This window comes from Sinocyclocheilus grahami, unplaced genomic scaffold (assembly GCF_001515645.1).
Source record: "Sinocyclocheilus grahami isolate Dianchi unplaced genomic scaffold, SAMN03320097.WGS_v1.1 scaffold462.1, whole genome shotgun sequence".
NCBI lineage: Eukaryota > Metazoa > Chordata > Actinopteri > Cypriniformes > Cyprinidae > Sinocyclocheilus > Sinocyclocheilus grahami.
The window spans coordinates 363,766-375,055 of NW_015505641.1; the positions used below are offsets into that span (position 1 = coordinate 363,766).

At 39.7% G+C, this 11,290-nt stretch overlaps 1 protein-coding gene across 1 annotated transcript in view; it reads left to right on the forward strand.

Annotated features, from left to right (window-relative positions):
- Positions 1–9,452, forward strand: part of LOC107552998 (ataxin-1-like) — a 12,103-nt gene extending 2,651 nt beyond the window's left edge. The window contains exons 2-3 of the mRNA XM_016235062.1: positions 2,654–3,801; positions 5,120–9,452. Of these exons, the coding sequence (XP_016090548.1) occupies positions 2,779–3,801; positions 5,120–6,415 (2,319 nt within the window). The 5' untranslated portion in view covers positions 2,654–2,778 and the 3' untranslated portion in view covers positions 6,416–9,452. The remainder of the gene's footprint in view (positions 1–2,653; positions 3,802–5,119) is intronic.
- Positions 9,453–11,290: the final 1,838 nt, after the last annotated feature.

Here is an 11,290-nt window from a genome sequence, read left to right on the forward strand (position 1 = left end):
AGATTGAAATATACCAAATTTCAGATTGAAATATACCAAATTTCAGATTGAAATATACCAAAATGCTTAGATTGAAATATATACAATTTTTAGATATGCTTAGATTGAAATATACCAAATTTCAGATTGAAATATACCAAATTTCAGATTGAAATATGCCAAATTTTAGATTTAAATATGCCAAAATTTAGATATGCTTATATTGAAATATACCAAATTTTAGATTGAAATATGCCAAAATTTAGATTGAAATATACCAAAATGCTTAGATTGAAATATATAAAATTTTTAGATATGCTTAGATTGAAATATACCAAAATGTAGATATGCTTAGTTTGAAATATATAACATTTTTAGATATGCTTAGATTGAAATATACCAAATTTTAGATTGAAATATATCAAATTTTAGATTGAAATATACCAAAAATGTGGATATGCTTAGGTTTGAATATACCAAATTTTAAATAATACACAAAAATGACAAATTTGCTGTTTTTAATATACAGGGCATTGTGGCTCTCAATTTTGGTTATTTAATATTTTCTGATCTGGCAAACATGTGGACCACAGTACATGAGAACTAGTGTCTGCTTCTTTAAGAGAACATGGACAGAAATGGCTCACGCTTCTGTTTCTGCGCTTGAATGAGCATTTTCTTTCTCTTTATTAAATCTGCCATGTATGAATCACAGAAGCATCGTGGGCACGATACAGTTAACCTGGAATTAATGTATTTCGAGTGCTTTATCTTTTAGGTATAATTCTATTTACTGTTATGACTGTTGCTGCTCTTGTTTTTTTTCTTCTGAGATACAAGGTTAAATTGTATTATTTTATATAATACGCTTTAAAATCTTAAAAGGTTATAGTATATTATAGTTGATTTACTCGAGTCGGGGCATACAATTAGTGATAAAGTAAAATATGATGAAAATTTAAAATTTTGTATGATTATCTAAAAATAGAAGTTGACAATTCCCATTTAACTGCATTCATGAAGTTTAATGCTGTTTGTCATGAAGATTTTATTTTGTAGTTTATTTATCTTGTTTTCTAGTATTGATATAGGGCGGTGTATTTAGGCCAAACTGGAAGGCACATTTGTGGATTTCCTGGGTAGTTTCCAATGGGTTTTTAGAAAAGTGGCTTTTGATTTACGAGAAAAAAGGGCTGTGGTTAACATTACTCAAAGACTTCCACATTTTGCTCCGTAGTATAAATGACACACAGTCATACCTCAATAAAAAATGTGTTGTCAATGTGTTTTTCAAACGACAAGTTTGACCATTTTTAACCAGCTTCGTAATGTTGTGATGTTGGATTTAGACTTGGATTTAGACTGAGATGTCACTCATTAGACTTTTGCTGATTTTAATTTTAGTTTAAGTTTATGTGCAGTTTTTGTTAGTTTGTGTGTGTGTGTGTGTGTGTGTGTGTGTGTTAAATATTGCTGTTTAACAGTTTTTTTTTTTTTTCAGGTTTAGTTATTTTAGTACTTCATTGTAAACTGATCTATTTCAGCTGTCAAGGCAGCATTTCTAATTTTCTAAGTTTTTTTTTTATTTCTAATGTTTATTTTTAATGTGCAAAATAAATGGCAAATTTGGGTTATAAGTGTATATTGTCCAGATAATCTGAATTGAATCGAACTCTAATAAATCAGACTAACAATTAAACAGCAATATCTGGGTGCAGGTAACATAGAGAAAGATTACAGTGTTCATTATTCACAGATACTACCGACATTGCAAAACAAATCTGGTTGAAAATTGTCAGATTTGTCTTTTAAAAATGTGAAATGCAAACTAAATTATTATAAATTACACTATATTTACTAAAAATTAGGGATGTAACGATTAACCGCGGTTGGAAATAGATTTAAATATGTGACGATTCAAATCAGTTGAGATACTAAACAAATCGCGATTCATTTAGGGGTATATAGGGGAGTTTATATGAATGCATGTCTGAGGGGAACTTACTGTCTTTAGAAAAGTTTAGATGGTATTTTTTCTTTTCATCTTGCCTCTGTATAATGCATATTAAAGTTCATAAGTGCAGCGCTGCTTTGTTTACAGCGGAAACCAAGAAAGCACTTTAAGTGCCACCTGCTGGCAGGGAGTGAATCTGCGTCTCGTTCAGCTCGTCCGCTGTTTGTTTCATGCAGATATTTTTTTATGCATAGTTTCACAAAAAAAAGTCAAACCATTCTGTTTTTGCTTAAAATTTCGAAATTATACAATCTAATTTGTAATGTAATTTGGTTGCCTCTAATTTTAAATGTAAAGAGCACAGACAAAGACTAAATTTGTTTATATGAAGAGATTTCTTGATCATGAAATCAAAATCGTGAATCGAATCGTGAGTTGAGTGAATCGTTACATCCCTACTAAAAATTAATTGCTGCAGAATTTCTGTAATTAATATGCCACCTATTTTACACTATTTACTCAAAATTGACCAAAAATATTTGAAATGTATAGAAAAAGTGCAATATATATGTGACGAGGCTGTTTGCAGAGTTTGAAAGGAAGCAATGTGACAACCTCAAAACCAGCTGTTTTCTTGGCCTTGCCAACATGTTGAGCACTAGCCTATACACCAGTCGTTTAAAAATATTTAGTTTATACATGATTTCTTTATGCATTTAGGTAAGGTGATGGAAGAGGCCAGCAGGAGGGTTTCAGAGCTGATTCCAGTGGTGCTATTTCCGCGGTTGCCAGGCTTTGTCTCCTCTTCTGTTCAGTAACAGCGCCCATTCTCATCCCGAATCACCATGAAGCCAGTCCACGAGCGCAACCAGGAGTGCCTCCCTCCCAAGAAGCGGGACCTCCCTCTTAACAACAACAACAACAACACCTCTATCAACAACAATAACAGCAGTAGCATCAGCGGCGGAGCGGGAGGCAGCGGCAGCATTGGGAGTGCAGGAGGAGGAGGTGAGGATGCCCCATCTTCACAAAGCTCTGGAGCGAGTGGAGAAGGTAGTGGCGAATGGGTGCGAGCCCAGCCGAGCGTGCATTATGGGATGGATGGTGGCGAGGGTCTCGTTGGGCTTCCTGTGGATCAGTTTAGCATGCTTTATAAAGTAGCTCTGCCCACTGGCACCTACTCAACCACCAATCTGCACCCCATTCTTAGCCACATTTCTCCTGCCTACACCGTTCCCTCCCAGGTGTTACAGCACACGAGCGTTCCCTACCCTCCTCTCTGTTACGCCCAGATCCCTCACTCCTCGTTGCAGTATGTTAGCTCTCCGTACGCAGCTGCGGTTCCCTACGCCGTGCCTCCGGGATTCGTTCCCAGCCCTTTGATACCACCCCAGTCCGCTATTTCCCAGCCGAACTCAGTTTCCCACCTGATTCCGTATCCATCAGTCATTCAGGAAGGAGTTGCCTCTCCGCAGCAGCAGGTCTCGACCCATGCATACACCAAAATGGGAGTTCCTCTGGTGCTCCCTTCTGATCAAACGGTGACACAAGCGCAGCTTGGGACTGTAGGGATGCTGCCTGCTGGGGAGCTCAGCCCGAGAGCCGTGTACTACCACCCTGCTGTCAGGGGCGTCCAACTGCAAAGAGACCTGCACAGCAGCTCCATGGAGCAGGAGAGGGAGGTGAATGGAGGGGACAGAGAACACGGAGGCAGGGAGAGCCATCAAGATGCAGTTTATTCAGCCAGAAGTGCACGGCTGCTGCAGGCATCTGCATCCGAGCCCCAGCAAGACAAGAGCTTAAAAAACCGCAGGCCGGAAGGCAGAATGTCGCCAGGACAGAGGAGCACACCAGACACTGATCTTGAGGTGAGGGGCAGATAGTTTGCTAAAACAAAGCCTAAAAACTATTAGAAAAGGGGAAGTCATTTCAGAGGAAGGGCAAGTTATTACAATATCACCAGGAAAGTGCTTTAAGTAAATAGGATGATGTTTTGATTTCATGTTGATTTAATTTTCCACACACAGGACTATTGACATAGGACACAATGTACTGTAGTGAAAATGTTTACCTTTAGCATTTTTTGCAGTATTATTCATTTTGCATTACAACCAGTTTTAGCAATATTCTGCATAAATGTGACCTATGCTGAGATCAGATCTTTGTCTAATTCATGTATCTAGATGAAGCGAACCCAATTAAATGAATAACAAAACATTTACACTTTTATATTGTAATTTTTAAATGATATAAGAATTAATGTCTTTGCTGGGGGAAATGGAAAGTCCTGTGATGTTGTTTATTTTTAGATTTAGATGTGAACCTCAAATTTTCTCAGGTGTGGTTTTAGAATTTTGGATCCAGCTGCACCAGTGTAATTTTTGTATTATATACTATTATGGTATATAAAAATATTTTATATTCGCTTTCATTTTTATAGTCTAATTTTATTTAGGTTCTAGTAATTTTGTTAGTTTATTTCTATTTATCCTTTCATTATTTTATTTGAGTTTTAGTTTTATTAATTTTAATTCTTTAACCTAAACTTGATTTATATCAGTTAGTTGCCAAGACAACTATTTAAATTACTGACGTTTTACATAACAATAACAACACTGCACTGTACATATCATTTTAAAATTAAATCTTTATGATGCTGTTATTGCAACGACCCAGAAGTTGGAAATTGGGTTTTTTAATTAAGACAACCGTTATCCAGCTGCCAATAACAGTTACATCATCCATCCAATCAGTAAGCTTAACTAGGAGTACACCTACTCTCTCAGTAGCTTTACAATGTCAGATTTTTCCACAAACTTTGTAATATTACTTTTTTTTACATCTGGATCTCCATAGACTACTGTTGTAGTAAATGTCTCCTGCTTCATCACTATTACACTACTACTAGAGTTTTGTCTTTTTGAGGCAATTCTTGTGAGTCAGCACCAGTTACACCACTTCCTTCCTTTATTAGCTGTTCTTTGGGTGTATTAAAGATTGAGTAACTCAGGCTGCTGCTACTTAGAAACAACAGAGATTGTTTTTTGATTTATGGCAAAATCTGTTCTGAGGCCAGTCTCATCTTTAATTTGTCACTTTCCAGTTTGTGGTGCTTTCTAAAAAGCAACTTCCATCCAAATGTACATTCTAAATTAAAATGACACTTTAAATTTGATTCCATTTCAGGTACAGCAGGTGGTTGGACGACTTGCCTCTCCTGTCCACGGCATGAGTCGCAAGGAAGCAGCACATGTCCCTCTCAACCTGTCTCAAAGCTTTCAGAGGGGTCGAGAGACTCAGGGCGAAGTCAGAACACCTTATGCATCAAATCCTGCTGAATCTAGAGCACAGCAGCAGCAGTTCCTTCAACAAGGACATGCCGTTATCTTGGCCAATGGGCAGCCTGTTCTAGTGCCCCTGGACTACCATCACCACCAACAGCAGCAGCAGCAGCATTTCCAATCTAACGATGGGGCTCCTGCTACATATACAAAAGCCATGGATGCAGCAGCCTGTCTCCCAGAGCGTGCAGTGGTGGAGCTGCCTCCCCAACAGGGGCAGCAGCCCTCCCAGCATCTTCCAGCTCCTGGTACTTTCCCACAGGCTCCTTTGCTAGCACCCTCCGGCCCATCGCACTTCATGAAGGGCGCCATCATACAGTTGGCTACCGGAGAGCTCAAGCGTGTAGAAGATCTGCAGACTCAGGACTTTGTGCGGAGTGCAGAAGTAAGCGGGGGGCTGAAGATCGACTCAAGCATGGTGGTGGACATCCGCGCTAGTCAACAGCGGCTCGGTCTAGTGGCGCTGCATTTCAATGTAGGGGAGCAACAGAGCAAAGTGACTATAGATGTTCCCCCCGAACACCCCTTTTTCGTTTTTGGACAGGGCTGGTCATCCTGTAGCCCTGAGCGGACTGCCCAACTGTATGGTCTCACCTGCCACCATCTGCAAGTGGGCGACGTCTGCGTGTCCGTGACATTGCAGCAGCAAGCTGCGTCGCAGCAGAAACCGGCGCAGCAAGTGCAGGCCCGGACTCCCACCAAAGTCAACTCCACGTCAGGAGCCCCACCTCAACCCATGGGCCCCCCTGCGCCCCAACACACCCCTCGGCCACAAAGCCAATTAAAAATTGAGCGCATCCACAGAGAGAGGGACCGGGACAAGGAAGAGCCCATGCAGGTCGGGGGTTTGCGACACATCGACGCACCCCAAAGACCGAACAGGACTTCAGCAGAGCACACTCGGAGCCAGAGCAACTACTATTTGCACCCTGAGGGTCATGCTCCACCGGGAGCCGCAGCGGGAGCTTCTTCTGTAGGGGCGTCCCAGAGGCGCTGGTCTGCCCCTGGCTTCCAAAGATACAGCATCAAGAATGAGGAGGGAAGTTTAGCATCAGCTGCCACCTCTGGCACCTCTCGGCCATCGTTTATCCCTCAAGAGGTCAAGCTATCCATTGAGGGGCGCTCAAACGCCGGGAAGTAGCAGACAAAAGAGATTGTCCATGGGAGCGAAGTGTCAGTCGGGCGAACGGATGCGAAAGAGGGAGCGTGGTCAGAGGGAGAGAGAATGTAGCCTCAGAATGTTTGAGATTTTGCACATATTGGAAGATTCCCCCTGCCGCCCCCTTCTCCAGTTCTCTTCGGTTCTGGTCTCAAGCTGAAGACTTTAGTGTCAGGTCATAGTCAGCGTTCACAATGATCTGCATGGGCAGCTTTATCCGGTAAATCATGTACCAAAGCCTGCGTCGTCTGCGTGTTCGTGTGGGTGAGCTATCATGTTTGGCAGTGATCACTTGCGTGAAGGTATCTTGCAGTTCCTCGAGTAGATGTTTATTTCAAAAGGCCAGGGATAAGAATGGGATACAGCCATAGAGTCTTGACAAGCCTTTACAGTAATAATAATTATATATTTTAAAGGACAAAAAAGGATAGATTGCTCAACAACCCCCCCCAAAGACAGGCTCTTTCTCTCTAAATGTTGACTTTCCATTGTTGCCCCGCCAGGCATTTATTGGCTAAGTCCTTAAAACTTGGACAGTTCTTAATGCGTCTCTCTCTAGAGGTGTGTTTGTCCTCACTTTCCTACACTCTCATCCTCTCCCTGTCTCTTCTCAGGGTGCTTCTGCTGAGGAATCCTTTCTAGTCTGGAGTTTGAGAACAGTTGCCCAGCGCCGTCACATCAATCAATTGATCCAACAGTTTTTCTACTATCAGGAACTATTTCCAGATGAAGTCTAGCACGCATCTTAACAGTTGCTTTAACAACTCCTCAGAGGTTTTTAGCAGTGGTTCTGAATCTGCATTCCAGTCGTGATCTCTCCTCCTCGACCCATTGGAGTTATCATTTCCCAGTAAGGCCGGCCTAGGAAAACCCCCTCTAAATAGTACCTCATGGTTGGAAGCATCCTTCAGTCTTATTATTAACTTTTTAATTTTTTATTTAATCCTACATTGTTGTGCCCTTTTCCTGGAGACACCATGTGGTGTCAGCCAAAATCAGCCCTGCTTGCGAAGCTGAGACCAAATGCAGAACAGGTTCTAGCTGTTTGCGAATGGCCTGTTCCTGTGGAAACGGATGATTGCTCTGAAGCATGCAGGTTTAAATGAAGTCATCCCATGGAAGCGTTTAGCACACACAAGTGTAGAGTCACTGCTGTTGGGTGTGGACTGACCCTGCTCACTTATCAAAATCAAAGCAATAGTTGTCAGAACACATTTTTCTTGTTTCCTTTTTCTTTTCTTTTTAAAATCCTGTGCCAGACAGATTATTCCTTGTATTTACATTTTTCTATGTGCAGAGACACCTTTTTATCCTTATCCTGCACTTCTCTTGATTTACTGAGATGATGCAGTTTTAGTTTGTGATGAGCCTCATTCTAACAGTTACTAAAGGAGTTCAATTCAAAGCATGCGACTACCCATAAAACAACACCTCTTTCTTTTAGGTAGTTTTTCTTGCTGACCAGTAGTATCTTCAGAGATGACTAATATGAAATCACACATTGAAATGGGGCTTTTCTAAAACACCCACTGATTAGGAAGTTTAGGATCTGCTTTGTTCTTTATAGAAGGCTCTTAGCGCCTTACATTGTGTCCTAACCAGGTATGAAACGATTAGACAAGCGATAAAAGTCATGCTTGATTTGCAGTTGGTTGCATCTGCAAAAAGCACTAAGCAACAGGACGCTTTGTTTTTCACATCTGTCAGTTTTTATTTTTGTGGTATTGTGCTCTAGCTCCGCCAACTATTAAAACCTCATTGGTCCAAATTCATTCCATAGGTTTTGACAGGTTGTGAGATTGTCACATGCATGTTTGCTTTCAGATTGGATGGTCAAATTCACTGGAAACTTGTCACGTCACACCTGGTTAGGACTGATGTTGAACTTATCTTGAAACCGCTCTTCTCTGGAAAGAGCTTCGTTAATAGAGTTTTTATGGTTTCTTCTTTGGGTTTTTTTTGTAACTGGTGAACTCTTGTACAGTATTGCGTTCTGTCTCTCTTCTTGGCAATATTACCCACGAGTGATGTTTAAAACTTGTACTGCAGGTCTTGTATTGCACAGATAAGTTCAATCGATTTACGTTGACTCTTTAATGGGAATCAGATGTGTTTTATTGTTTTTTTTTTCTTTTAATAATGAAGGGAAAATGTTTGTGTTGTTTTGAAGTATTCAGTTTTGTTGGTGGTTTTTGGCTTATGAGAAACTGACAGGCAAGGATGACACTGTTTACACATTAGCCAAGAGAAAATGCTGCAGTTTCACTTTTTGTAGTTACTGAACATTTTCAGATGGATGAAATCAAGACTTAAGTGCAATTAGACCAAATATTATAAACATTAGGAAGCTCATGTTTTATTTCAAAACAGCATTCCAGAAAGAGCCTGACATTCCCATTTTTTGTTGTTGTTTTTGTAGTTTCTCTTTTTCCCTCTCAATATTTTGATGCCACTTCCTTGTCAGATGCAAATTTTTATTTCCATTTTGGCCCAAGTTCTTTCATGAGACCTTTGATATTTCTCTGCATTGTTGGCTCTTGGCATTGCTGGGCTGTCTGAGTTTGGACCAGGATTGAACTGTTTTGGCCTCTTGCTATCACTCAAGTCTTTAAGAGAAGAGGTTTTTTTTTTTTTAGGTAAGAAATTATATATTTTTTATATAAATGTAGCACTAGCATTGGACCGGTTAGATTTCCGACTTCCTCCAAACTGCATCAACCTCAACGATACCACATTTCTGTGAAGTTCTTAAACCTCTGATGTTAAAGAGAAGAAATTCGGTATGGTATAAACAAGGGTTGCTTGAATTCACAGGACTCATGACTAGGGCTGTCACTAGCGATTATCTTGGTAATCGAGTAATCTGTCGATTATTCTAACGATTAATCGAGTATTCTGATTTTTTGTGATTAAAATATACCTAAGCGAACAATTAGGGTTCCATAGAGGTGGAAACTTTCCGAAAACTTTCCCTGGAATATTCCCAAAAATCCTGGAAAGTTTCCAAAATTTCTGGAATACTACCAAAATTTACTGGAAATTTTACATTTTTTGCAACCCTATGAACAATAGACTTTAAAATCACTTAAAACACACGTATAATAGCAATGAGGCAATAATAATTTATTCAAATAAAATATCTAAAGCAAATAATCATTTATCATGTAATGAAATAATATAATCATAACTTATGCACATTTTGTATTATATCACATACCTGCAGAGAGTGCCAGTGGCCTGACGATTGTTTTTACACTTTACAGCGCGATCTAATCCTTCTTTAATATTTGCTGCATTCATTGCACTATCAATGCCTAAACATAGCGCCTAATGAATCTGAGGTGGTCAGGTGGTACAAGTTGTAATATTTATTGGTATTATTATTTATTGGTATCTTGTAATCATGGTAATTACGATATGGCGTGAATTGTCCAATTAATCTTACATTTTTGGTCACTTCTTTATGATAGAAATGCTACAGCCACTGTCATTTCTTGAACAAGAATATGTGGACATGCAAACTCAGAGCGAGGGTTTACACTTTTATTTTGAAGTAGCGGTTAACATTTAGGATGTTGAAAGATGATGTATTCTCCTGTGCTGGCGTAGGTTTATAAATGATTTACCTTATAAATCTGATAGAATGGTGTGCACTGTTCCCAGATGAACGTCATAAGTAACTCAGACTCACAGCATATGCAAAGATGGAGGTTGAGCAGGTCTGCGCATGTACATGATAACTGTTTATGTGGAGCAGCAGATGCACGTAACCTACACAAATATAAAGCTCATATTAAACCCGCAGCACATATATTTAACTGAATCGCAGCCTTTGTGAATTCACAATAGCACTATGCTTTATTATGATGTTTAAATGGTTTCTAATAATGCTTTTATGCGCCACTTCCGGTATTCTGCGTGTTAATCGACATGGGCAAAATGCAATCGAGGATTTTTTTTTATAATGGAGTCCTCAAATTTAATCAAGAACTTGTGACAGCCCTACTCATGACTAATTATGAGGGTGCACTTAGTGGGCCTCATAACCTCTTGTTCCCCATTGACGACGGCCCTGGTATAAGCCCACCTGGTTTTTCGGCATTACCAACAAGTCAGATTTAAACGAAATAAAGAAATGGCAATGTGTATTTTGAGCATAACAGTATTTGGTTTTGATCACCTTAAATTGGTTCAAATCCATTTGTTGTTTGCATTTATGAAGCATTTCACAAGCATCATCTGTTTTTCGTCTGTTAATATTTAGTTTGAAGACATCCTGTTCCTTCTTAAAAGGAGTCCCACTTGCATGCTATTTATAATCTGGTCTCAAATCTAGTTCATCTTATTTCTTCCTTCCTGTCCCCTTTGTCCTAGAACGTTTTGTGGCACTTTGGACCCCTTTAAGTTCACAGAGGACACTTAGTTATACTTCATTTTCAACCTGGTGTGAACTGTCCAAAAGGGCCACAATTGTCATCTAAAGCCTTGCAGACACAAATCAAATATCTTCCCGACCAGGAAAAATGGCTTAAACCATCTCGATTTGGTCTTCTGGGCTCAATCCAGTTGGTCAGCCAGCTGGTTTAAGTTATTACGTTGTTTCTTCACATACAGGGAAAAATGATATGAATGATGGCTTTATTCAAAATTAAGACCTGTTCCATTATTTTAAGTATTAGATTTGACAAGAAGCAATACTCAAAACAGCAGAACGATACAGCTTTAGCATGAGCTATGCAGTAGAGACTCAGTCAGCACCCTAATGCAGTTTCAATACTCAAATCTCACCAGTTCGTCTGTGGTCTGTTCACAGAAGTCAGCTGCACGTTCAATATCGTTATGCATTCTGTGTTTTTT